The sequence below is a fragment of the Gekko japonicus genome, unplaced genomic scaffold (assembly GCF_001447785.1).
Source record: "Gekko japonicus isolate JY-2015 unplaced genomic scaffold, Gekko_japonicus_V1.1 scaffold306, whole genome shotgun sequence".
NCBI classification, from domain to species: domain Eukaryota; kingdom Metazoa; phylum Chordata; class Lepidosauria; order Squamata; family Gekkonidae; genus Gekko; species Gekko japonicus.
In genome coordinates this window covers 737,543-759,773 of record NW_015172013.1, presented here as the reverse complement: position 1 = coordinate 759,773, position 22,231 = coordinate 737,543, and the positions used below count along the sequence as shown (strand labels likewise).

The 22,231-nt window shown below is 49.1% G+C and overlaps 1 protein-coding gene across 1 annotated transcript in view; it reads left to right on the top strand.

Annotated features, from left to right (window-relative positions):
* The window catches only part of LOC107118058 (ras-related protein Rab-11A-like), a 39,817-nt gene extending 17,954 nt beyond the window's left edge, over positions 1 to 21,863 (top strand). The window contains exons 2-5 of the mRNA XM_015420294.1: positions 9,272 to 9,467; positions 13,058 to 13,251; positions 16,195 to 16,275; positions 20,682 to 21,863. Coding sequence (XP_015275780.1) covers positions 9,272 to 9,467; positions 13,058 to 13,251; positions 16,195 to 16,275; positions 20,682 to 20,824 — 614 coding nt within the window. The 3' untranslated portion in view covers positions 20,825 to 21,863. The remainder of the gene's footprint in view (positions 1 to 9,271; positions 9,468 to 13,057; positions 13,252 to 16,194; positions 16,276 to 20,681) is intronic.
* Positions 21,864 to 22,231: the final 368 nt, after the last annotated feature.

Genomic DNA, 22,231 nt, shown 5'->3' with positions numbered 1-22,231 from the left:
TGCAACAGACTAACATAGCTCCCCCTCTGCAATTATTTCCAGCATTTTGTAGTGGTTCAGGGTGTCAGGTTAGAATTTAGGAGGCCCAGATTCAAATTCTCCTCTGCAATGGAATCTGACCTTGGCTGACCTTGGGTCAACCACAAAATGGTTGCTAGGCAGATGAAATAGAGAAGATGGTTGTAAGCTGCTTTGAGGCCCCCCTTTGGGAAGAAAAGCCAGGCATGAATCTCTTCTTATATATAATTCTGTTTTGGTCATGGACTCCCCTGAACATTTCAACATGCCTCCAAATCAGTTGGCTCCGTGATCTGTCATTCAGAGGGTCTCCCTATCCACTGGCTGCTTTGCCTGAGTCCTGCTTCCAACATTCTAAACAGTTTGCTGTTCCTCTTTCCCCCATAGCCAGTCAGAATAAAGAGTTCATTTGCATATGTGGCCTGATTGGCCTTTGCCTTGGAACACATTTTCATATGCGGCCTCATTGGCCTTTGCCTCTAACATTCTAAACAGTTTGCTGTTCTGAGGTAAAATGTATTTTGAGGTAAAATACATTTCCCCTTAGTGCCTGTTGGGAGAAACCATTGTTGCCAATTTCCAGGTGAGGGCTGAAGATCACTCAGAATTACAACTGCTTTCCACATGGCAGAGATCCGTTCCCCTGGAGAAAATGGTGAACTCTGTGTCCTTATATCCTGCTGAGATGCCCCCCCCCCCATGACAGCCAATGTGACGTGGCTGTCAGGGCTTCAGAGCATGGTAGAGGCTGCAGGTGGGGGGGGTGGAAAGCTGAAGAGTGAGGGGAAAATAAAGGTAGGTTGATGATTGGCTGGGAAGGAGATAGGGTTGCCAACTCCAGGTCAAAAATTCCTGGAGATTTGTGGGATGGAGCCTGGAGAGGGTGAAGTTTCAGGAGGGGTGGGACCTCAGACAGGTACAATGCCATAGACTCCACCCTCCAAACTAACCAATCACTCCTGGGGAACCATTGTTGCCAATCTCCAGGTGGGGGCTAGAGATCACTCAGAATTACAACTGCTCCCCAAGAGGGAGGGGGGAGGAGATGGAAAGCTGAAGTCAGAGGGATTAAGGTTGGTTGATGGTTGGCTGGGAAGGAGGTAGGGTTGCCAACTCCAGGTTGGGAAATTCCTGGAGATTTGAGGGATGGAGCCTGGAGAGGGTGGTATTTGAGGAGGGGTGGGACCTCAGACAAGTACAATGCCATAGACTCCACCCTCCAAACTAACCAATCACTCCTGGGGAACCATTGTTGCCAATCTCCAGGTGAGGGCTGGAGATCACTCAAAATTACAACTGTTCTTCAGGTAGCAGAGATCAGTTCCTCTGGAGAAAATGGTGGACTCGGTGTCATTATACCCTGCTGAGGTCACCACAGGAAATTGACACTCAAGGTCGGGGCACCTGCCCAGAGCCTCTTTCTAGAGCTCATTGTATTTATTTCTATAACGGACCTTATTCCTAGTCTCTAAATAAATACTAGCATTGCCAGCTCTGGGCTGGGAAATATCTGGAGATTCTGGGGGTGGAGCCTGAGGAGGGGCGGGACTTCAATAGGGTATAATGCCATAAAGTCCACCTTCCAAAGTGGCCATTTTCTCCAGGGCAACTGATCTGTCACCTGGAGATCAGTTGTAATCCCAGGAGATCTTCAGCTACCACCTGGACACTGGAAGACCTAATAAATTGAATTGATGGAGAAGCAGAAGGCTTCCACTTGAAATGGTGTCAGACCTCAGTTATAAGGGTTTCCCCCCCCTGTGGTTAACCTGTAGCTGTCAAATGCAAACCCAAAGTGTTTTAAACCTATACCTTTTAACATTGCCTGTCGAAAGCTGCCCTGGTGCCTCACGTCCATTTTGCTCGACCAACCCATTATGCTGGTGAGAACCAGTGATTAGGGGGAATAGCTGTGGTTGGTTGAAGTTGTGTATTATACATTTCCTGTTTGCAAAGGGACAGCTCTGTGGCCAGTTAATTCCTAGAGAACCTTACAATTACTAGAGGATGGGGATGGAGGGCTAATTAGCTCATAATGGATAGTATGATGTATGTACTAATAAAGTTGGGTTTCCAGATGTCCTCTTTTTAGAGGGCATGTCCTCTTTTTTTGGTGTCTGTCCTCTTTGGGGCTCTTTGTAAAAAACTGATGAGAATGTCCTCTTTTTGGGTGGGAAAGTTGGGAATATTCCTAGTTAGCAGCAATTATCAGTTTAAATTGCAGGGTTATTTAAAATGAGATTTGTCGTAGTGATCACTTGTTTGAAGTAGTCAGTCGGGAAATATGACCTCTTTTTTCAAAATACGGAAACCCTAAATAAGGCACATGGTACTCTAGAGTGTCATAAACAAAGATGGCCGACTCCTTCGTCTGAGTGGGTGGTCATAGGGAGAAACACAGTTAACCAAGAGGAAAAGCTTTGTTTCAATGGGAAGGAAGATTAAGGGATCCAGCAGAAGACTTGATGGGAAGGGTGGGTTTTTATTTTATTTATTTTATTTGTTCGATTTATATCCCACCCAGGCTTGCCAAGTCCCCCCGGGGGGCGGGGAAACCCCTGCCCCAGAGGCCCGTTCCCCGCCAGCAGCGGATCGGGCCCCGGGGGGAACCCCACCCTGATCTGCACGTCACCCGGAAGTGACGTGACGACGCCGGGCACGCTGGGGGCGGGGCCACAGTCATCCTCGGATGGTCGTGGCCCCGCCCCCAGGGGAACCCCACCCTGATCTGCACGTCACTTCCGGGTGACGTGCGTGCGGCGTGCGCGTGCTTTGCGCACGCGCACTCCCAAAAAAGCCAGGAGTCCCTCGCTCCGTATATAGGTAACACTTGGTAACCCTAATCCCACTCTTCCTGCAAGCGGGCTCAGGGTGGGTAACAACAGAACACATCCAACAATAGAAGCAATAATAGTTAAAAACAGTTAAAATGAGAGGTGAGTGTAGGACAGAGCAGTTCATAATTTTGTGGGGCCCTGGGCAAGATAGGAGCAATTGGTTTCAGGATGCCAGATCTCAGTTAGTGTAAAATTCTGATTAACAAACAGAACTATGGAGCAGGAACTGGGCTCCACCCCATGGGACTCAACCAATACACACTCACGTCAAAGGGGGGAACTGAATCCAATAAATGTTTTGTGCCATCAAGTCACAGCTGACTTATGGGGACCCCTGGTGGTGTTTTCACAGCAAAGAGATGTTCAGAGGTTGTTATTGCCCACCTCTGCGTGACAACCTTGGTATTCCCTGGTGGCCTCCCATCCAAATACTGACCAAGGCTGACCCTGCTTAGCTTCAGAGATCTGACAAGATCGGGCTATCCTGAACTCTCCGTGTTTGTTTGTTTGTTTGTTTGTTTAATTTCATTCCATTTCTATCCCGCCCTCCCCGCACTCAGGCTCAGGGCGGCTTACAGGGCACAAAGTGCTATAAAACAGATGCATTAAAACAACAGAAGCTAAAAACATTCACAACTCACAGGATACATGGAGGACTAAAATTGCACACTCCATTACATGTCAGGAAGAGGTCCAAGATCGAAATCAGAAGGGGGACGGTATGAGCCATGATGTTCCAATTTCTCATCAGCCTACCCCGACGGTTCTGCTCCGCATATATGCGGTGGTGGTAGTGGCGGCGGCGGCCCCTACTCAAAAGCCTGGCGGAAGAGCTCCATCTTACAGGCTCTGCGGAACTGTAAAAGGTCCCGCAGAGCCCTGATCTCCTCCGGGAGCTCATTCCACCAGATAGGGGCCACCACCGAAAAGGACCTGGCCCTCGTGGTAGCTAGCCTGGCCTCTTTAGGGCCCGGGGTCACTAAACGGTGCTGTGGCCCCGACCAAAGTGCTCTTTGGGGCCTGTATGGCGAAAGGCGGTCCCTCAGGTATGTCGGACCCTGGCCATGTTAATACAATAAACCCAGTACATAATTGTATACAATTAGTACACCACAATAACACAACAGTGATTTACAAGGTGGTGCCCGTAATTGTTATGGCACCCGCCAGGGTGTTTGCTAGTGCCCACTTCCTCCATTCTCAGAGCAAAGCGCCAGTCCTGGTTTTCCACCCCATTGTTGGGACAGGACATGCTCCAGGAAAAGCCCAAGAGGCATCACCTTTACGTCTGCAGGAAATGCCTGTATTGGAACAGCTGGAAACATCATAGGAGGATGCTTGGCTTGGAACTTCAGGGATTTTTTTTATTGGCCCCAGCCCACATGGCAACCATTTTGTTGTGGCCTCCACTCAGTGTTCTCAAAATTCCAGAAGTGCCCATGAATTCAAGAAGGTTGGGAGGCCCTATGGCCAGAAAAATATAGTTGCCTTACAAAACAGATATGGTCAACTGTGATGTGACCGATGCATGATGCCTTAGTGTTCATGGGCAGGAATTTACAGGTTTGCACACTAGAGACAAAATGTATCCGTTCTAGGGTTGCCAGCTGGGTGGAGCCCAGAGAAGGCATGGTTTGGGGAGGGGAGGGGCCTCAGCAGGGTCAAATGCCATAGAGTCCACCCTCCAAAGCCGCTGTTCTCTCCAGGGGAGCTGAACTTGGTCATCTGGAGATCAATTGTAATAGCAGGAGATCTCCAATTGCCACCTGGAGGTTGGCAGCCCTAGTCTGTTCCCCTTGCTGAGATTTAACTTCTTACATACCCTGGGGAGGGAACTGACCCCTAAAGGATGGTTATGCATGCAACTGTGTTTACGATGTACCATCAAGTCGCTTCCTGCTTATGGTGATACTACGAATTAATGACCTCCTAAATGTCCTATCGTCAACAGCCGTGCTCAGGTCTTGCAGACTGAGGGTCGGGGCTTCCTTGACTGAGTCGACCCATCTCAAGTTAAGAACATAAGAACATAAGAGACGCCAATGTTGGATCAGGCCAAAGGCCCATCCAGTCCAACACTCTGTGTCACACAGTGGCCAGAAATACCAGTGCCATCAGGAGGTCCAGCAGTGGGGCCAGGACATTAGAAGCCCTCCCACTGTTGACCCCCCCCCAAGCACCAAGAAGACAGAGCATCACTTGCCCCAGAGCCCCTAGCTATACCTTGTGGCTAATAGCCACCGATGGACCTCTGCTCCATATGCTTATCCAATTCCCTTTTGAAGCCGTCCATGCTTGTAGCACCCACCACCTCCCGTGGCAGTGAATTCCATGTGTTAATCACTCTTTGGGTGAAGAAGTACTTCCTTTTATCCGTTCTAACCCGACCGCTCTGCAGTTTCATGGAGTGCCCACGAGTTCTTGTATTGTGAGAAAGGGAGAAAAGTACCTCTTTCTTTACCTGCTCTTTCCCATGCATAATCTTATAAACCTCGATCATGTCACCCCTCAGTCGTCTTTTCTCCAAGCTAAAGAGCCCTAAGCGCTTTAACCTTTCCTCATAGGGAAAGTGTTCCAACCCTTTTATCATTCGAGTTGCCCTTTTCTGCACTTTTTCCAAAGCTATAATATCCTTTTTAAGGTGTGGTCCCCAGAACTGCACACAGTATTCCAAATGAGGTCTCACCATTGATTTATATAGGGGCATTATTATATTGGCTGATCTGTTTTCAATACCCTTCCTAATAATCCCCAGCATAGCATTGGCCTTCTTTATTGCAGTCACACACTGTCTCGACATTTTCAGTGAGTTATCCACTACAACTCCAAGATCTCTCTCTTGCTCAGTCTCTGCCAGTTCAGACCCCATCAATGTGTATTTATATTTAGGATTTTTGGCTCCAATGTGCATCACCTTGCACTTGGCCACATTGAACCCCATTTGCCATGTTGACGCCCACTCGCCCATCCTTGACAGATCCCCTTGGAGTGCCTCACAATCCTCACTGGTTTTCACCACCCTGAACAACTTTGTATCATCCGCAAATTTAGCCACTTCACTGCTTACTCCCATCTCCAAATCATTAATGAACAAGTTAAAAAGCAGTGGACCAAGTACTGATCCCTGCGGTACCCCACTGCTTACCACCCTCCACTGAGAAAATTGCCCACCTACACTCACTCTCTGTTTTCTATGAACTAGCCAGTTTTTGATCCATAAAAGGACTTGTCCTTCTATCCCATGATTTTTGAGCTTACTTAGGAGCCTTTGATGAGGAACTTTATCAAAAGCTTTCTGGAAGTCAAGGTAAATAATATCTATTGGATCCCCCTTGTCCACATGTTTGTTCACCCCCTCAAAGAACACTAACAGGTTAGTGAGACAAGATCTTCCCTTACAGAAACCGTGCTGAGTCTGCCTCAATAGGTTTTGTTCATCTATGTGCCTACTAATTCTTTCCTTAATAATGGTTTCCACCAATTTACCCGGTATCGACGTCAGACTGACTGGCCTGTAATTTCCCGGATCTCCTCTGGAACCCTTTTTAAAGATGGGAGTGACATTAGCTACCTTCCAATCCTCAGGAATGGAGGCAGATTTTAAGGAAAGATTACATATCTTTGTCAGGAGATCTACAAGTTCACATTTGAGTTCTTTCAGAACTCTCGGATGTATGCCATCTGGGCCTGGTGATTTTTCAGTTTTTAAGTTGTCTATCAGTTTTAGGACCTCCTCTCTCGTCACCTCAATCTGACTCAGGTCTTTCAACACCCCTCCTGAAATCAGTGGTTCTGGAGTGGGCAAGCACTTCTCATCTTCCACAGTGAAGACGGAGGCAAAAAATGCATTTAGCTTCTCAGCCATTTCCCTATCATCCTTCAATACTCCTTTTACCCCTTGGTCGTCCAAGGGCCCCACTGCCTCCCTGGCTGGTTTCCTGTTTCTAATGTATTTGAAGAAAGTTTTATTGTTGGTTTTTACGTTTTTTGCTATATGCTCCTCATATTCCCTTTTTGCCTGCCTGACCTCAGACTTGCATTTTATTTGCCATAGCCTGTGTTCCGTTTTATCAGCCTCACTGTGACTAGCTTTCCACTGCTTAAAGGAATTCTTTTTACTTTTTACAGCCTCCATTACTCTGTTTGTTAACCATGCAGGCTTTTTCCTATACCTGTTTGTGCCTTTCCTAACCTGCGGAATATATATTTTTTGAGCTTCTAGGATCGTAGTTTTAAATAGATCCCAAGCTTCCCCAATTGTTTTGACCCTTTCTACTTTTCCTTTCAGTTTCCTCCCCACGTGTCCCCTCATATCAGAGAAATTACCCCTTTTAAAGTTAAAAATGGTTGTGTGAGTCTTTTTGGCCAATTCTCTATTTGTACAAATGATGAACTCAACAACATTATGATCACTGTTTCCAAGCGGTGCAATCACTTTTACATCTCTCACCAGGTCTTGAGTGTTACTTAGGACCAAATCAAGGATCGCCTCTCCCCTGGTAGGTTCCGTGACCATCTGCTCCATAGCACAGTCATTTAGAGTGTCTAGAAACTCAATCTCTTTTTCCCGGCTAGAACACATATTGACCCAATCAATGTGTGGGTAGTTAAAATCACCTATTATTACACAGTGTTTTTGTCTAGTTGCTATCTTTAAGGCATTCATCATTTTATAATCCTCCTCTATCTTTTGATCTGGTGGGCGATAACAAACTCCCAGTGTTAAGTTTCCTTTTGGCCCCCCTATTTCAACCCATAGAACTTCCAGAAGCGAATCCAATTCACTTAGCCTCTCAATCTTTCTAGACTTTATACCCTCTCTGACATACAGAGCTACCCCACCTCCAACCCTTCCCCCCCTATCCTTCCGATATAATATATAACCGGGAATCACTGTGTCCCACTGATTTTCCTCATCCCACCAAGTTTCAGAAATACCCACAATGTCTATTTTTCCCTCCGACACCAAGCACTCCAACTCCCCGATTTTACCTCGGACACTTCTAGCATTTGTATAGAAACAGCTGTAATTTCCCTTACAAGTTAAGCCTGCATCCTTCCTCTTGCTATCTCGAGTCGTTGTCCGGCAGTCCATGTCACCAGCCATGGCCTCTGTGGACAATTTCAATCCACCTCCCTGTAGAAAAGCAACCGGTACCCCCTCACCTCTCTCAGATGAGCCAACCCGAACCAGAGACTTTTCATCTCCTGTCGGCTTTCCCCCAATATTCAGTTTAAAAGCTGCTCTGCCACCTTTTTGATTTTAAGTGCCAGCAGCCTGGTTCCTTCTCGGGACAAGTGGAGACCGTCTCGCCTGTACAGCTCCCTCTTGTTCCAAAAAGTATCCCAGTGCCTAACAAACCTGAACCCTTCCCCCCTACACCATCGTCTCATCCACGCATTGAGACTCCTGATCTCTGCCTGTCTCTCCGGCCCTGCGCGTGGAACAGGTAACACTTCTGAGAAGGCTACCTTGGAGGTCCTGGACCTAAGTTTCCTGCCCAGCATCCTAAATTTCTCCTCCAGGACCTCACGACTGCATTTCCCCACATCGTTGGTGCCGACATGCACCACGACCACTGGCTCCTCCCCAGCACTATCTACCAGCCTATCTAAAACACGCGTAATGTCCGCTACCTTCGCACCAGGCAGGCAAGTCACCATACGGTCAGTACGCGGGTTCGCCACCCAGCTGTCTACCTGCCTAAGGATCGAATCACCCACTACCAAGAGCCCCCCTCCCACCCTGCTCAGGGATGGTTCCTTGGTGCAAAAGGAGAGCCGCTCACCAGCTGGGGAAGAGGTCCCTTCTGAGGGCACATTCCCCTTATCCTCAGCCCGGTGCCCTGTTTCCCCTAGACCCTCATGCTCCCTGACAGCAGCGGGGCTGCCAGATCCAGAGTGGGACGTAGCTAATAAGTCCCCGAGAGTCTTTTCTGTGTGCCTAGCTGACTGTCTCTGCTTCTCCAGGTCAGCCACCTTGGCCTCAAGGGAGCACACACGTTCCCTGAGAACCAGGAGCTCCTTGGAAGTTGGGTCTCCCTCTTTTCCTGCTGCCTTCCACTTTTCCTAGCATTATTGTCTTTTCCAGTGAGTCTTGCCTTCTCACAATGTGACCAAAATACAGTTAGCTTCTAGGGAGAGTTCAGGCTCGATTTGATCTAGAATCCACTTATTTGTCTTTTTGATGGTCTACGGTACCTCCGATGGCCCTCCAACACCACATTTCTTCCCGTCAGCTTGCAATAAGCGTTTTGCAAAATTTTAACAAGGTGTCCCCCAAAAGGCAAAGCTAGGAATAAAATGGGCAGTGTGAACTATTAGAGTTAGGTAGCAAAAACAATCACGTGATGCCCCCGTATACCATTCTGAAGCTTGACTATTCTTGATTCCCCCCCCCCTTTGTGGCTTTGCAGTTGTCCTCATTGGTGACTCTGGAGTAGGGAAGAGCAACCTGCTCTCGCGATTCACCCGGAACGAGTTCAACCTGGAGAGTAAAAGCACCATTGGGGTTGAGTTTGCCACACGCAGCATCCAGGTGGACAACAAGACCGTGAAAGCCCAGATCTGGGACACAGCTGGACAAGAACGCTACCGTGCCATTACTTCTGCGTAAGTCCTGCAGAACCCCTCTTTGTTCTCTTTGGCCTTTTGATACCTGTTCATGCCCACTGGTTTAAAAGGGTAGGTGCTTCACGGGTTCCACTCTTGTCTCACTGACCAGTGCCCATCCGACGGGCACAGGGTGATTTGTCTATGTTGGTGGTGTGCCAGAAATGTTCTTGCTGTGTCATAGCTCAAAAATAAGCCAAAATGTCCTGACCTGAATGGCCAGGCTGGCATGATTTCGTCAGATCTCAGAAGCTAAGCAGGGTCGGCCCCAGTTCGTACGTGGGTGGGAGACCACTATGGAAGTCCAGGGTTGCTTTGTTGAGGCAGGCAATGGCAAACCACCCCTGCCTATTTCTTGCTTCAAAAACCCTACAGGGTCACCTAAATCGGCTGCGGCTTGATGCCACTTCCCACCACCGGCTCCTTTGAGGAGGTTTCCCTGTCCTGGCTTGGCAATCACCAAATGAGAGGTGGCTTTGGACTTCGTGGCAAGGCTTAGGTGGAGACTGTGGGAGCGAGTGTGAAAACAAACACCTTAGTTTCCAGTTTGATTTGGGGAAAGCCCTCAGTTATTACTATTATTTGCATTTGCAATCTCCCCCTGTCTAGGGTTGCCAGCCTCCAGGTGGACCCTGGAGATCTCAGACGACGAGATCGGTTCCCCTGGATAAAGTGGCTGCTTTGGAGGATGCACTCTGTGGCACTGTACTCTTCTGAGGTCCCTCCTTTCTCCCAAGCCCCACCCTCCCCAGGCTCCACCCAAGGGCGTAGACTTTCCCATTTCCTGGGGGGGGGCGGGCCAGAGGCATCGCTGTGCCAGGTCCTTAAAAGAACTGAGGCCCAGTGACATCACAGGGAGGAGCCAGTGACATCACAGGCCATTGTCACTATTTATGGAGGCGGAGCCATGTGGGATTTAGGAAGGGGTTCTCCAGAAATTTAGGGGGACCTGGAAACCCTTGAGAACTCCCCTAGCCAGGCCCAACGGCTCAGAAACAAAGCATGGCATGGGCAAAATCCTCTACATAAAACCCTGGAGAACCACTGCTAGTCTGAGTAGACAATGACGACACTGATAGACTGATGGTAGAGAAATCATGCTTTGTGTGCCAAAGGATAAAGGTTTAAACCGAGAAGGCCTAAGAAAACAGGTGTTGGAAAGGATCTTCCTCTCCACCCCCAAAACCTCCAGGAATTTTCCGACCCAGAGTTAGCAACCCTATGGGTGCTCCCCATTCTCAGCAGGAAAACGGTAGCTATGCTGGCTCAGGCTAACAAACCATCGAGTCTAATATCCTGTTCCTAGCAGTGCCCAGTAAGGTGCTACAAGGAGCCACGGCCTGATCGGGAAAGGAAATTTTGGTTTTGATGTTTTTTCTTTCTTTGGTAAGTATTTACCAAAGCCAGTTTGGTGTAGTGGTTAAGTGCGCGGACTCTAATCTGGGAGAACCGGGTTTGATTCCCCCACTCCTCCACTTGCACCTGGCTGGATGGCCTTGGGCAAGCCGTAGCTCTGATAAGGAGCTGTTCTTGAAAAAGGGCAGTTTCTGTCAAGAGCTCTCTCAGCCCCACCTACCTCACAGGGTGTCTGTTGTGGGGAGGGGAAGGGAAAGAAGTTTGTAAACCGCTCTGAGACACCTTTCGGGCGGGGTTCTGGTCACCACACCTTAAAAAGGATATCATAGCTTTGGAAAAAGTGCAGAAAAGGGCAACTCGAATGATAAAAGGGTTGGAACACTTTCCCTATGAGGAAAGGTTAAAGCGCTTAGGGCTCTTTAGCTTGGAGAAACGAGGACTGAGGGGTGACATGATTGAGGTTTATAAGATTATGCATGGGAAAGAGCAGGTAGAGAAAGAGGTACTTTTCTCCCTTTCTCACAATACAAGAACTCGTGGGCACTCCGTGAAACTGCTGAGCGGTCGGGTTAGAACGGATAAGAGGAAGTACTTCTTCACCCAAAGAGTGATTAACACTTGGAATTCACTGCCACAGGAAGTGGTGGCGGCTACAAGCATGGACGGCTTCAAAAGGGAATTAGATAAGCATATGGAGCAGAGGTCCATCAGTGGCTATTAACCACAAGGTATAGATAGGGGCTTTGGGGCAAGTGATGCTCTGTCTTCTTGGTGCTTGGGGGGGTCAACAGTGGGAGGGCTTCTAATGTCCTGGCCCCACTGGTGGACCTCCTGATGGCACTGGTATTTCTGGCCACTGTGTGACACAGAGTGTTGGACGGGATGGGCCTTTGGCCTGATCCAACATTGGCGTCTCTTATGTTCTTATGTTCTGTATAAATCCAATCTCTTCTTCTATTTTTTTGGGGGGGTGCCTAAGGGCCTGGAAGTCATGGTGACCTCTGGCAACCCCTAGTGGGGCATGGATGCTTTCAGAGAGGTGGCTTGATATTGCCTGCCTCTGTGTCCCGGCCCTGGTATTCCTTGGAGGTCTCCCTGCCAAGTACTTACCAGGGTCGGCCCCACTTAGCTTCCAAGATCTGACGAGATCAGGCTGGCTTGGGCTATCCAGGTCAGGGCGGTAAGTTTGTTTTTTGTGCTGTACAGGGTAGAATTTTTTTTTTTTTTAAAAGAAGACAAAACAATCTAAACAATGGTAAATTTGTATGCACCTCCATACTAGTAGTTGTTGTACGCCCTACGTGGCTTGGGACTGGGGTATATGTTCCTGCCTGGGGATTAAGATCACAGGGAGAGAGGCTGTTTTGATTGTTCCATCAAAGAAGTTCCTTTTGTGGGTACCCAAGAGAGGGCGTTTTCTGTGGCAGGCGCACGATTATGGAACACCCTCCCTTTCCAGCTTTAGGAGGCAGTTGAAGATGGTTTCATTTAGGACCACATCTAGCTAAGTTTACTAGCAGTCTGGAATTGTGATTTTAAATGTTGGTTTTTAATGTGTAAGCAGGGCTATTTTTGGGCAGGAACGCACAGGAACGGAGTTCCGGCTGGCTCCCGAGTTGGCCACGCCCAGCAGGAACTCATTAGCATAACAGGCCACACCCAACAGCAGAAACTCATTAGGATTGGCTACATTAGGGGTGTGTGGCCTAACATGCAAAGGAGTTCCTGCTACAAAAAAGCTCTGGGTTTTGACAACAAACAAGGTAAATAGAATAAGAAGCAAAAGGTGGGTGTGGCTGGATGACCACACTTCTGGCAACATGGGGGTGCAGCCTAATGTGCTAATGAGCTGTGCTGTCAGGGGTGTGGCCTAATATGCTAATGAGTTTCTGCTGTTGGGTGTGGCCTATTATGCTAATGAGTTCCTGCTGGGCTTTTTCTACAAAAAGAGCCCTGTTGTAAGTATCTTTTTTAAAATCTACGTTGTAAGCCTCTTCGAGCACCGTAAGGAAGAAAGGCAGCTGATGAGTGTTTTAAATATAATAAATAAATATGTGAAACATATGGCCATCCGTAATAAAATCAACTGCCAGTTAAGCATTTGTAATGGGCTAAAAATATGTGCTTACTATAATGTTTAACTGGGTGTTTTTTTGGGGGGGAGGGAACGGGACAATTGGCTGTAGCGTTAAGTCCAGCCACAAGTGATCTTTCTTTCTTTCCCCGCCCCACAGTTACTACCGAGGAGCGGTTGGGGCCCTTCTTGTCTATGACATTGCCAAGTACCTAACCTATGAGAACGCAGAGCGCTGGCTGAAGGAACTGCAAGATCATGCGGACACCAACATCGTCATTATGTTGGTGGGGAATAAGAGTGATCTGCGACATCTACGGGCCGTGCCCACGGATGAGGCCAAAAGCTTTGCAGGTACAGAACTCTGCCTACCCTGGAATCAGAGAATCATAGAGTGGGAAGGGACCTCCGGGGTCAGCTGGTCCAACCCCCTGCACAATGCAGGAAATTCACACCTACCTCCCCCCCTCCCAGACACCCCCAGTGACCCCCCTGCTCCATGCCCAGAAGATGACAAAAGAACCTCCAGGATCCCCGGCCAAACTGGCCTGGAGAAAAATTGCTTCCTGAGCCCAAAATAGCAACGGTCACATAAGAAAGGGCCATGAGAACTAAGCACTGATGCAACTTTACCTGCTCTCCCTTCTCACGATCTGCCTAAGTTCACAGAATCTGCATTGCTGTCAGATGGCCATCTAGCCTCTGCTTGGAAACCTCCAAAGAAGGAGAGCCCACCACCTCCTGAGGAGGACTGTTCCACTGCGGAAGAACCGCTCTGTCAGGAAGTTCTTCCTAATGTTTATACTCTAGGGAGCTCACAGCAGTGTATAGAAAGGGTTCCGTGACTCATTATGTCCTCCCAACGACCCTACAAGGTAGGCTAGGCTGAGAGATGATGCCCAGCCTAATGAACTTCATGGCTGAGCTGGGGATTTGATCTCAGCTATCCCCAATCAGATTCCAGCATTTTAGCTGCTCCATACCACAATGCTCTCGTTCTTTCTCTCTTGCTCTGGTGAGGGAGAAATTTCAGGATTAACTTCATAGAGGCAGATACAGATTTCTCAGAGGCCCCCGGATATGATGGGGATGAATACAGGCTGGAACTAGTTTAAGTACTAGTTCAAGGCTGTATGTACTTCCTCTCCATCACAAGCCTGTTACAAGTTCATGCCAATCAATCATGCTTGTGTTAAATTTGTTTGGTGTAGTTTGGTGTAGCGGTTAAGTGTGTGGACTGTAATCTGGGAGAACCGGGTTTGATTCCCCACTCCTCCACTTGCAGCTGCTGGATGACCTTGGGCAAGCCATAGTTCTGTCAGAGCTGTTCTTCAAAGAGCAGTTCTTGAAAGAGTTCTCTCAGCCCCACCCACCTCACAGGGTGTCTGTTGTGGGGAGGGGGAGGGAAAGGAGTTTGTAAGCTGTAAACCGCTCTGAAACTCAGAGTGAAGGGCAGGGTATAAATCCAATCTCCTCCTCCTCCTCCTCCTCCTCCTCCTCCTTCTGCCACTGCTGGTGAGGGAAGGGCAGTCTAGGGCATTTTCAGCCTGCATTCTCACCCCCACTAAATTGCCTGCACAGTTTGCAGACTAATTTTGCAGAATGAGGATTAGAAACTGAGGGTTAGATGTAGATATGGCTAGAATGTTAAGACGATGCAGTTGGACCAAACGTCTCAACCTCTTGAAATATCTATCTATCTTTTCTTGTTAATTCCAATCACTCTTCTTTTGCACATATGGATTTCTGGGAATAAGAGCCCCCCTGGATATGATGGGGATGAACACAGGCTGGAACTAGACATGTCTGGGCCTGGGCAATGCCTAGATGGGAAGGAGCCTTCCTTCATGCCCCACACATGTTGCCGCGATAGAAGTAATTATTATTTATTTAATTTATTTAATTTGTATCCCACCCCGCCATGGCAGGCAAGGTATAGAGGAAATAAATATCCTCAGAGCCTGTTTACCAAAGCTGATATTCTGTACAGCTAGATATGAGTCCTGTAGCACCTTAGAGACCAACAAGATTTTCAGCTTTCGAGAATCAAAGCTTCCTTGGTCAGATATTCTGTACTATTCCGATAGTCAAGGATTCTGTAGTGGCTCAGTGGTACAGCATCTGCTTTGCGTGCAGAAGGTCCCACGTACAATCCCTGGCATCTCTAGTTAAAAGGATCAGTTCAAAGGGGATGTAAGCTACTGCCAAAGTAGACCATACCAATCTTGATAGACCAATGGTCTAATTAATTAATTATCAGATGGCAGTGGGTGTAGTGTAGCCAGGAGATCCGAAGATCAGGCCCGTAGCCAGGATTTTGTGGCTTGTGGGGCAATTTCTTTTTTCTGGTGGGGCTGAAGTTCTCAGTTCAAAAAGAAAAGCCATTTAGCCAATAGAAAGTTGTTACCAGGAGAGGTCTCTGAATTGCAAACTGTCAGCCACTTGAGACGACAGTTCTCAGCTGCTGCAAGTTAATCACTCCTGCCAGCCTGAGCAACAATTCTGAGAACAAGCCGGCAGGTGGGGGTGATGACTTCTATAGTCAAGAAAGCGAACACTTAGACAGAAAAACTCGCTTAAAGGAGACCAGTTTACTGACACAGAGTTAGAAGGGATCCTAGAGGTCACTTACTCCAACCCCCTTGCTCAGTGCGGGAATTAGTCAACTACAGCACCCCACTCTGATTAAAAGAGCACACACCTTTAAAAAAAAAAACGTTTAAAGATGACTGAAAAAAGCACTTCTAGGATAAATTCTTGTGGGGCTGTGCCTTTAAGAAAGGGGGTGGAGCCCCCAAAAGCCCCACCATAGCTATGGGCCTGCCAAAAATTGTCTGGCAGCCTGAAACTCTAGCATCTATTTTTTGGGGGTTGGTGAGCTAGGTTTATTTTTTGGGCTGAGAGAACTGTGGCTGACCCAAGGTCATCCAGCTGGCTTCATGTGGAGGAAGAGTGGGGAATCGAACCTGGCTCTCCAGATTAGAGTCCGCCGCTCTTAACCACGACACCACACTGGATCTCCCTGACCAATGGTCTGACTCAGTAGAAGGCAGCACCGTGTGCTTGTCTCTGAGCATGTACAGAGAACCTTTTTGCTTACCACTGAGCGAACCCTAGTAGCTCCTTGTAGGTCAGCTGATATAGGGGAGTAGAGTTTCCAGACGACAGTGTAGCTTTAGTAGAACTTTGAAGCAATTGCTTCTTGAAATCTAGCATGAAGTCTCAGGAAATTAAGTCGTGCCAAAGTAGAGATGTGTGGATAAGATCTGACAGGGTTTCCCTCTGCGCTTCCCACAGAAAAGAACGGCTTGTCCTTCATAGAAACTTCGGCTCTGGATTCCACCAACGTGGAGACCGCCTTTCACAACATCCTCACAGGTAAGTTGCCCCACATGCATGCACCTTCTTCTGCATTATGCGGTAAGCTCTAGCTATGCTCTAGGGCATGGGCTACCTGTGATGGGCCGCCTACTAGCTACTGGGGTTCTTAAACAGATGTTATGTAATGCTAGTTATGGGCAGGGCTACCGAGAGCCACCATGGGCCCCCAGGCAAAGAGTCCATCTGGGCGTGCTCCCCTCCCCCATATGACCCTGATCCAAACCAAATATCATAACAAAACAAAAGTACTTGGCTGGCTGTTAACATGCGTCTGTAATAATAAAAGGATCCACATGTCCCATCAGAAAATAAAACTAGTGAAGCCTGGCTGTGCAGGAACTGGGTAGAACTAAAGGGAAAAGGAGACCATAGACGTTTTTAGGAGGCTGCATCCTGTCCTAGCTGGTCTTCCTTTACTCCAGGGCAGGCTTGGCTGATGTTTTTTTTTTAGCACGATCTGATCAGCAAACAGGTTTTCCCTCGGCATCTTGGTAAACTTTGCAGTAAAGCCGAGCGCTTTGCTGTGCTCTGCCTTCCTTGTGCCCCTAGTGGCTGCAGGCAGAACTGCATTCGATTTTTTTTTAATGCATTCCATGATGGGGCGTTGCAGCTGACTTGAGGCTGCCTGAATTTTGTCCCTCCAGTCCCCCTCTGTCAGCAGCCCCAGTTATGGGCAGCCGCATAATCAAAGCTAGGCTGTGGCTCTGAGAATTCACAATCTAAAATTCAAGATGAGAGGCGACAGAGAGAAGAGAAGATGGGGCGGAGGAGACATATACCTTCAAGTTTACAAAGTTTGAGTCCAGTGGCACCTTTAATTAAACTTTGTTGGTCTTAGAGGTGCCACTAGACTCAAACTCTGTTCTATTGCTTCAGACCAACATGGTTACCCTCCTGAATCTACCTTTAAGTTTAGTGACACATACTGGAGCTTAACTTCTATGGGAACCTGAAGAAGAGTCAGCAGCCGGCAACCTTCTGGCCTAATTCAGCCTAGGCTTGCTGGATCCTATCTTGTTGCTGGCAGGGAGATTTTTTTTTTGGGGGGGGGGCGTTCCAGGAGGGGGTGTGGATGTCCCCGACACGATGACATCACACCCAAGTGATGTCATCACATTGGGGACGCAGCTCCTTGGAAGGCGTTGGCGGCACCTGCTTGCAAAAACCATTTACCTTTAAATGGTTTTTGTAAGCAGGTGCTGCACAATTCCAGACTGATAGTAAACTTAACTAGATGTGGTCTTCATTCTCCTTCCCTCTCCCTCCTTCCTGTGGTGTGGTACTGAGTGAAGAGAAGGGTGGCAGCCTCTCACCTCCTTGCAGTGCTGGCTGAGGTGGGGAGCAGTAAGATTGGCTGCTCTAGGTTGAGAAATTCTTGGTAATTTGGAAGGCGGAGCCAGGGGACGGCGGAGTTTAGAGAGGGGAAGGAGCTCGGTAGGGTAGAATGCCATAGAGTCCACCTTCCAAAGCAGCCATTTTCTCCAGGGAAACTGATCTCTGTTGTCTGGAGACTGGCTGTAATTCTGGGAGAGCTCCAGCTGCTACCTGAAAGTTGGTAACTGTCGGTGGCAGTTAGGCTTCCCAAGTCCCTACGGTTTCCCCGCCCTAGAGGCCCGTTCCCCGCCACCGCTGGATCGGGCCCCAGGGGGAACTCCTCCCCGAAGTGCGCTTCACCCAGAAGTGATGCGGGCACGCTGGGGGCGGGGCCACGGCCATCCGAGGGAATATGGTTTTCCCTCGTATGGCCATGGCCCCGCCCCCAGTGTGCCTGGCGTTGTCACGTCACTTCCGGGTGGCGTGCATGCGGTGAGCGTGCGCACACCAGACGCCAGCCGGGAGCCCCCCGCTCCCGGCGAAAATCGACTTGGCGACCCTAGTGGCAGTGCTGATTTACAAGCCCTCCCCCATATCCTTCCCCAAGGCTTTCTATAATTAGACCTCACAAGTCCTGCAAGAACGAATCAAAGAGCTACTGCATGAGGCCGTCATCCCGAATGAATCCAGTTGTACAATCAAATAAAATCAGCCGCAGCAAAGGATTAGGGTTGCTATATCCCCTGGTAAAGGTGGAGGTTCCCACCTCCCTGCTTTGCCAATCAGAATACACTCAGAAAAAGAGAGAGATCCAGCGTCATTGCCCCCATGACCTGGAAGTGATGTCATCACGAGACATCAGGGGTGACACTCCGGTATTTGGGCAAAAACTCTTATGGTAGAAGCCAAATTTACCATAGAGTTTTGCCCAAACATCAGAGTGTCACCCTGACATCCCAGAAGTGATGACATCACTTCTTGGTCATGTGGGCAGTGACATAGACACATCACTGTACAAAGGCTGGGCCTCCCTGCTGCTCCTGTTGTTCCCCCACACACACCATCTGCCAGGAGGGATCTGGCAACCCTACAAAGGACTTCCAGAGAAGCAGGGTGAGTGCCAGTGTGGTTTGGCCTACTGGCATTTGCTGCATGTAGCTGTCTTAATTTCAACCACATCTGGGCTTGGATCCACCAAAATACTTCTGCATGTGGAACAATTTCTAACTATGGAGTGTAACTTTCTCACTTCCCCTGCCCTGCTGTAGCCCAAAATACCCCCCAAGTGTTGTTCTTAGATTTTAGGATGACATTTTGGGCTGCAGCAGGAGGGAGAGTAGGCTTGCCAACCTCCAGGTGGAAGCTGGAGATCTCCTGGGATTACATCTGATCTCTAGGTGATCAGTTCACCTGGAGAAAATGGCTGTTTTGGAAGCTGGGTTCTATGGCATTATGACCCATTGAAGTCCTTCCCCAGCACAACTCCTGCCCTCATCTGGCTCCACCCTCAAAATCTCCTGGTGTTTCCTACCCGGAGCTGGCAACCCAAGGGGGGAGGCAAGAAAGTCCCATTAAGAACGTAAGAAGAGCTCTGCTGGATCAGACCAGTGGTCCATCTTCTCTAGCATCCTGTCTCACACAGTGCCTAACCTTTTATTCTGGATGGCCAACAACAGGGCATAGAGTTTGAGGACTTCCCCTGATGTTGCCTCCTGGCTCTGGGGTTCGGAGGCTTAGTGCCTCTGAACACGGAGGGTCCCCTCAGCCACCATGGCTAGTAGTTACTGGCAGACCTCTCCTCCATGAATCTGTCTAATCCCCTTTTAAAGCTGCCTCCACCTGTTGCCATCACTGCATCCTCTGCCCCGAATTCCACATTTTAATCACCCTGTCTGTAAAGAAGTAACTCACTTTGTCCAAGAAGTATTTCCTTTTTGTCCAAAAAGTGAATTTTTTTTTCCACCCATGGAAACACTCTGACAGACTGAATTACCTGTCTCCAAAGTGACCTGACCCACCCCCCATCAGGCTTTCCCCATATGACATAATGAGAACAGGAAGAGAGTAGGACCGTGCCTTCTAGCATCCCCATGTAAATGATCAAAGACAGAGCCTGCGTGGCTATAAAACTGAACACATGTAGGTTCCTTTATTGAAATCTGAAAAACAGTTTTCCCCACTGTATGCCATGCTATTTTTTTTTAATATGCACAGCCAGGCTGCAGGACTGGTTTAAGACATGCTGAGGCCATAACTGTCAAGTTTAAAAGATCCCATAGAATTCCCCCCTCCCCGAAAGTATAGCATTCAAACGTTGACATTTGGTAATATTTTGTGCTTAGAGACTCCTTATAGTCAGAGGCCCTAAACTGTACTGCATTTATCTTGTACATAAATCCAGCTCTGGTAGGCTGTATACACCAGATTTAGGCTGAATGTGCGGGGACAGTGTTAGTAAGCACAAGTAAGGAGAGCCGCGGTACTCGCGGGGGGTTAAGGGGACCCGCGATACTCGCGGGCGGGGAGAAGAGCTCTGTCTCCTCCATCCCCCCCGCTCGATCTCCCCGAGGCGGCGGTGGCGAGGCCGGTCCTCCCCCCCGCCCGGCTCCGAGGCGGCGGCGAGGCTGGTCCTCCCCCCCGCCCTGCTTTGAGGCAGCGGCGGCGGCGAGGCCAGTCTTCCCCCCGCCCAGCTCCGAGGCGGCGGCGGCAAGGCCGATCCTCCCCCCCCCGCCCGGCTCCGCCGCGGCGGCGAGGCCGGCTACAGAGCGTTCCCTGCGCATGCACAGGGGACGCTCTGTCACTTTTGGGGGGATTTAAGTATCCCCCCGATTTTTAAAAAAACTTTTTAGATTTTTGTGCACACCTGGGGACCGCCCCACGTGTGCACAAAACTCTCCCTCCCCCCCAAGTGCCCCCTCTGTGCTGATTTAGATATCCGCACTGAGGGGGCCACTTCGGTATTAGATATATAGATGGTCCTTCTTTTCCCATTGCCTGTATGCAGTTGCACTGTGCGTACATGACTCCCGTGTTGACTTCACCCATTAGTTCGGCCTCCTCGTCATTTCTTGTATTTTGTGGTCTTTCAGAAATCTACCGGATTGTATCCCAAAGGCAAATTGCCAGCGGGCAGTCGGAGACAGAGTTCAGCCCCAGCAGCACCATCGAGCCCATCAAAGTCCTGCCTACTCATCAGGAAGGGAAACAAGCGCCTTGCTGCCAGAATATATAATCTGCCAGGACAGCGAGGGGAAGAGCGAGTTGGGACAGTGCTGAGCAACTAGGAAGGCCTTCCTCATCCTTCTCCTCCTCCTAGTATCCAATCTCCAATGCGTTGCTCTGCTTCGTGTATGTCCAACAAGAAGCGCGTGCCGGATCATGTCCTTCCCCCCATGTTTTAACCACATAGCTTTAGGTGTAGGACATAGTGGTTTGCCTTCCAAGATAAGTTATTTGAAGCTACAACCCCAGTAAATATCCAGAGATTGGCAACTAGAGGCCCTTAAGCTCAAGCCTACCCAAGGAAGGATGTCAATTGGCCCAGCAGAGAATTGCCCCATCCATATCCTTCTTTGCTGATGAGGCTACTGCTGTGGCCTCATGTGGCCCCAGAGCCAGCCCTCCTGGCCTAAGTCCTGTTCCAAGAAGACTGACGCACTGGAAGAAGAGGGTGGTTGCTATGTGACCATCAATATGGCACCTTGTATTTCCTGCTGCAATCTGGAATCTGTAAGGAGTACATGAATGGTTTCTGGAGCAGATAGCCCACACCCCGCAATGGTCAGACATCTTCATCATGCTGCATCCCTGACTGCTATACACTACCTCCTTTATGTAGGGCCTCCTCTGGCTATGTTGTGCACAAGCAAAACCCCCAAAAAACAAGTGGCTGTAGTTCCCTTCCCCCTTTCCAAAAACCAGACGGAGATTTAAAAAGTTTGGTGTTTCTTCCACACACCCAAAATACAGAAAAATTGGGGTAACTGGTGCTCGTTTGCCTTCTATGTAGGTCTATGACTTTCAACTCAAACCAGTCACATTCCCTCCTGACTTTGCCTGAGGAATATTGTTCCCATTCCCCAGATGGGGGTGGGAGATTCCCCACTTTTGTGGGCTCCTGGCTGGTGGGAGGAAATTCCCCCCACCCCAATGCCATGCGTGACATGCTGACATCACAACGTCAGCGTGTTGGTAATGTTGGGAGGCGATGTTTTGCTTTTGGGGCAAAACTCTATGGTTTGAGGCCATTTTTATAATAGAGTTTGCCCAAAAAGCAGAGCATCCCCCCCCCGACATTGCTGACGACACTTCCGGGTGACATCAGCACATCACACAACATCCTTGCCCACCCCCAGAACGCCCCTCAACGAGGGGGCCTGGCAACTCTACTGAGGAACCTTGGGAATTGTAGTTTTGTGAGGGCCGCTTAATGTCAGTTAGCCTCTTCATAGGAGCTACAGTTCCCAAAGTTTCCTTGAGGGAAACCAGGACAAATTAGGCCTGTATTTTTAAAGAAATAACACAGTTGTGACCTAGGGATCCCAAGTCCCCCCAGGGGGCGGGGAAACCCCCGCCCCAGAGGCCCGTTCCCCGGCGCTGCTGGATCGGGCCCCGGGGGGAACTCCACCCCGATGTGCGC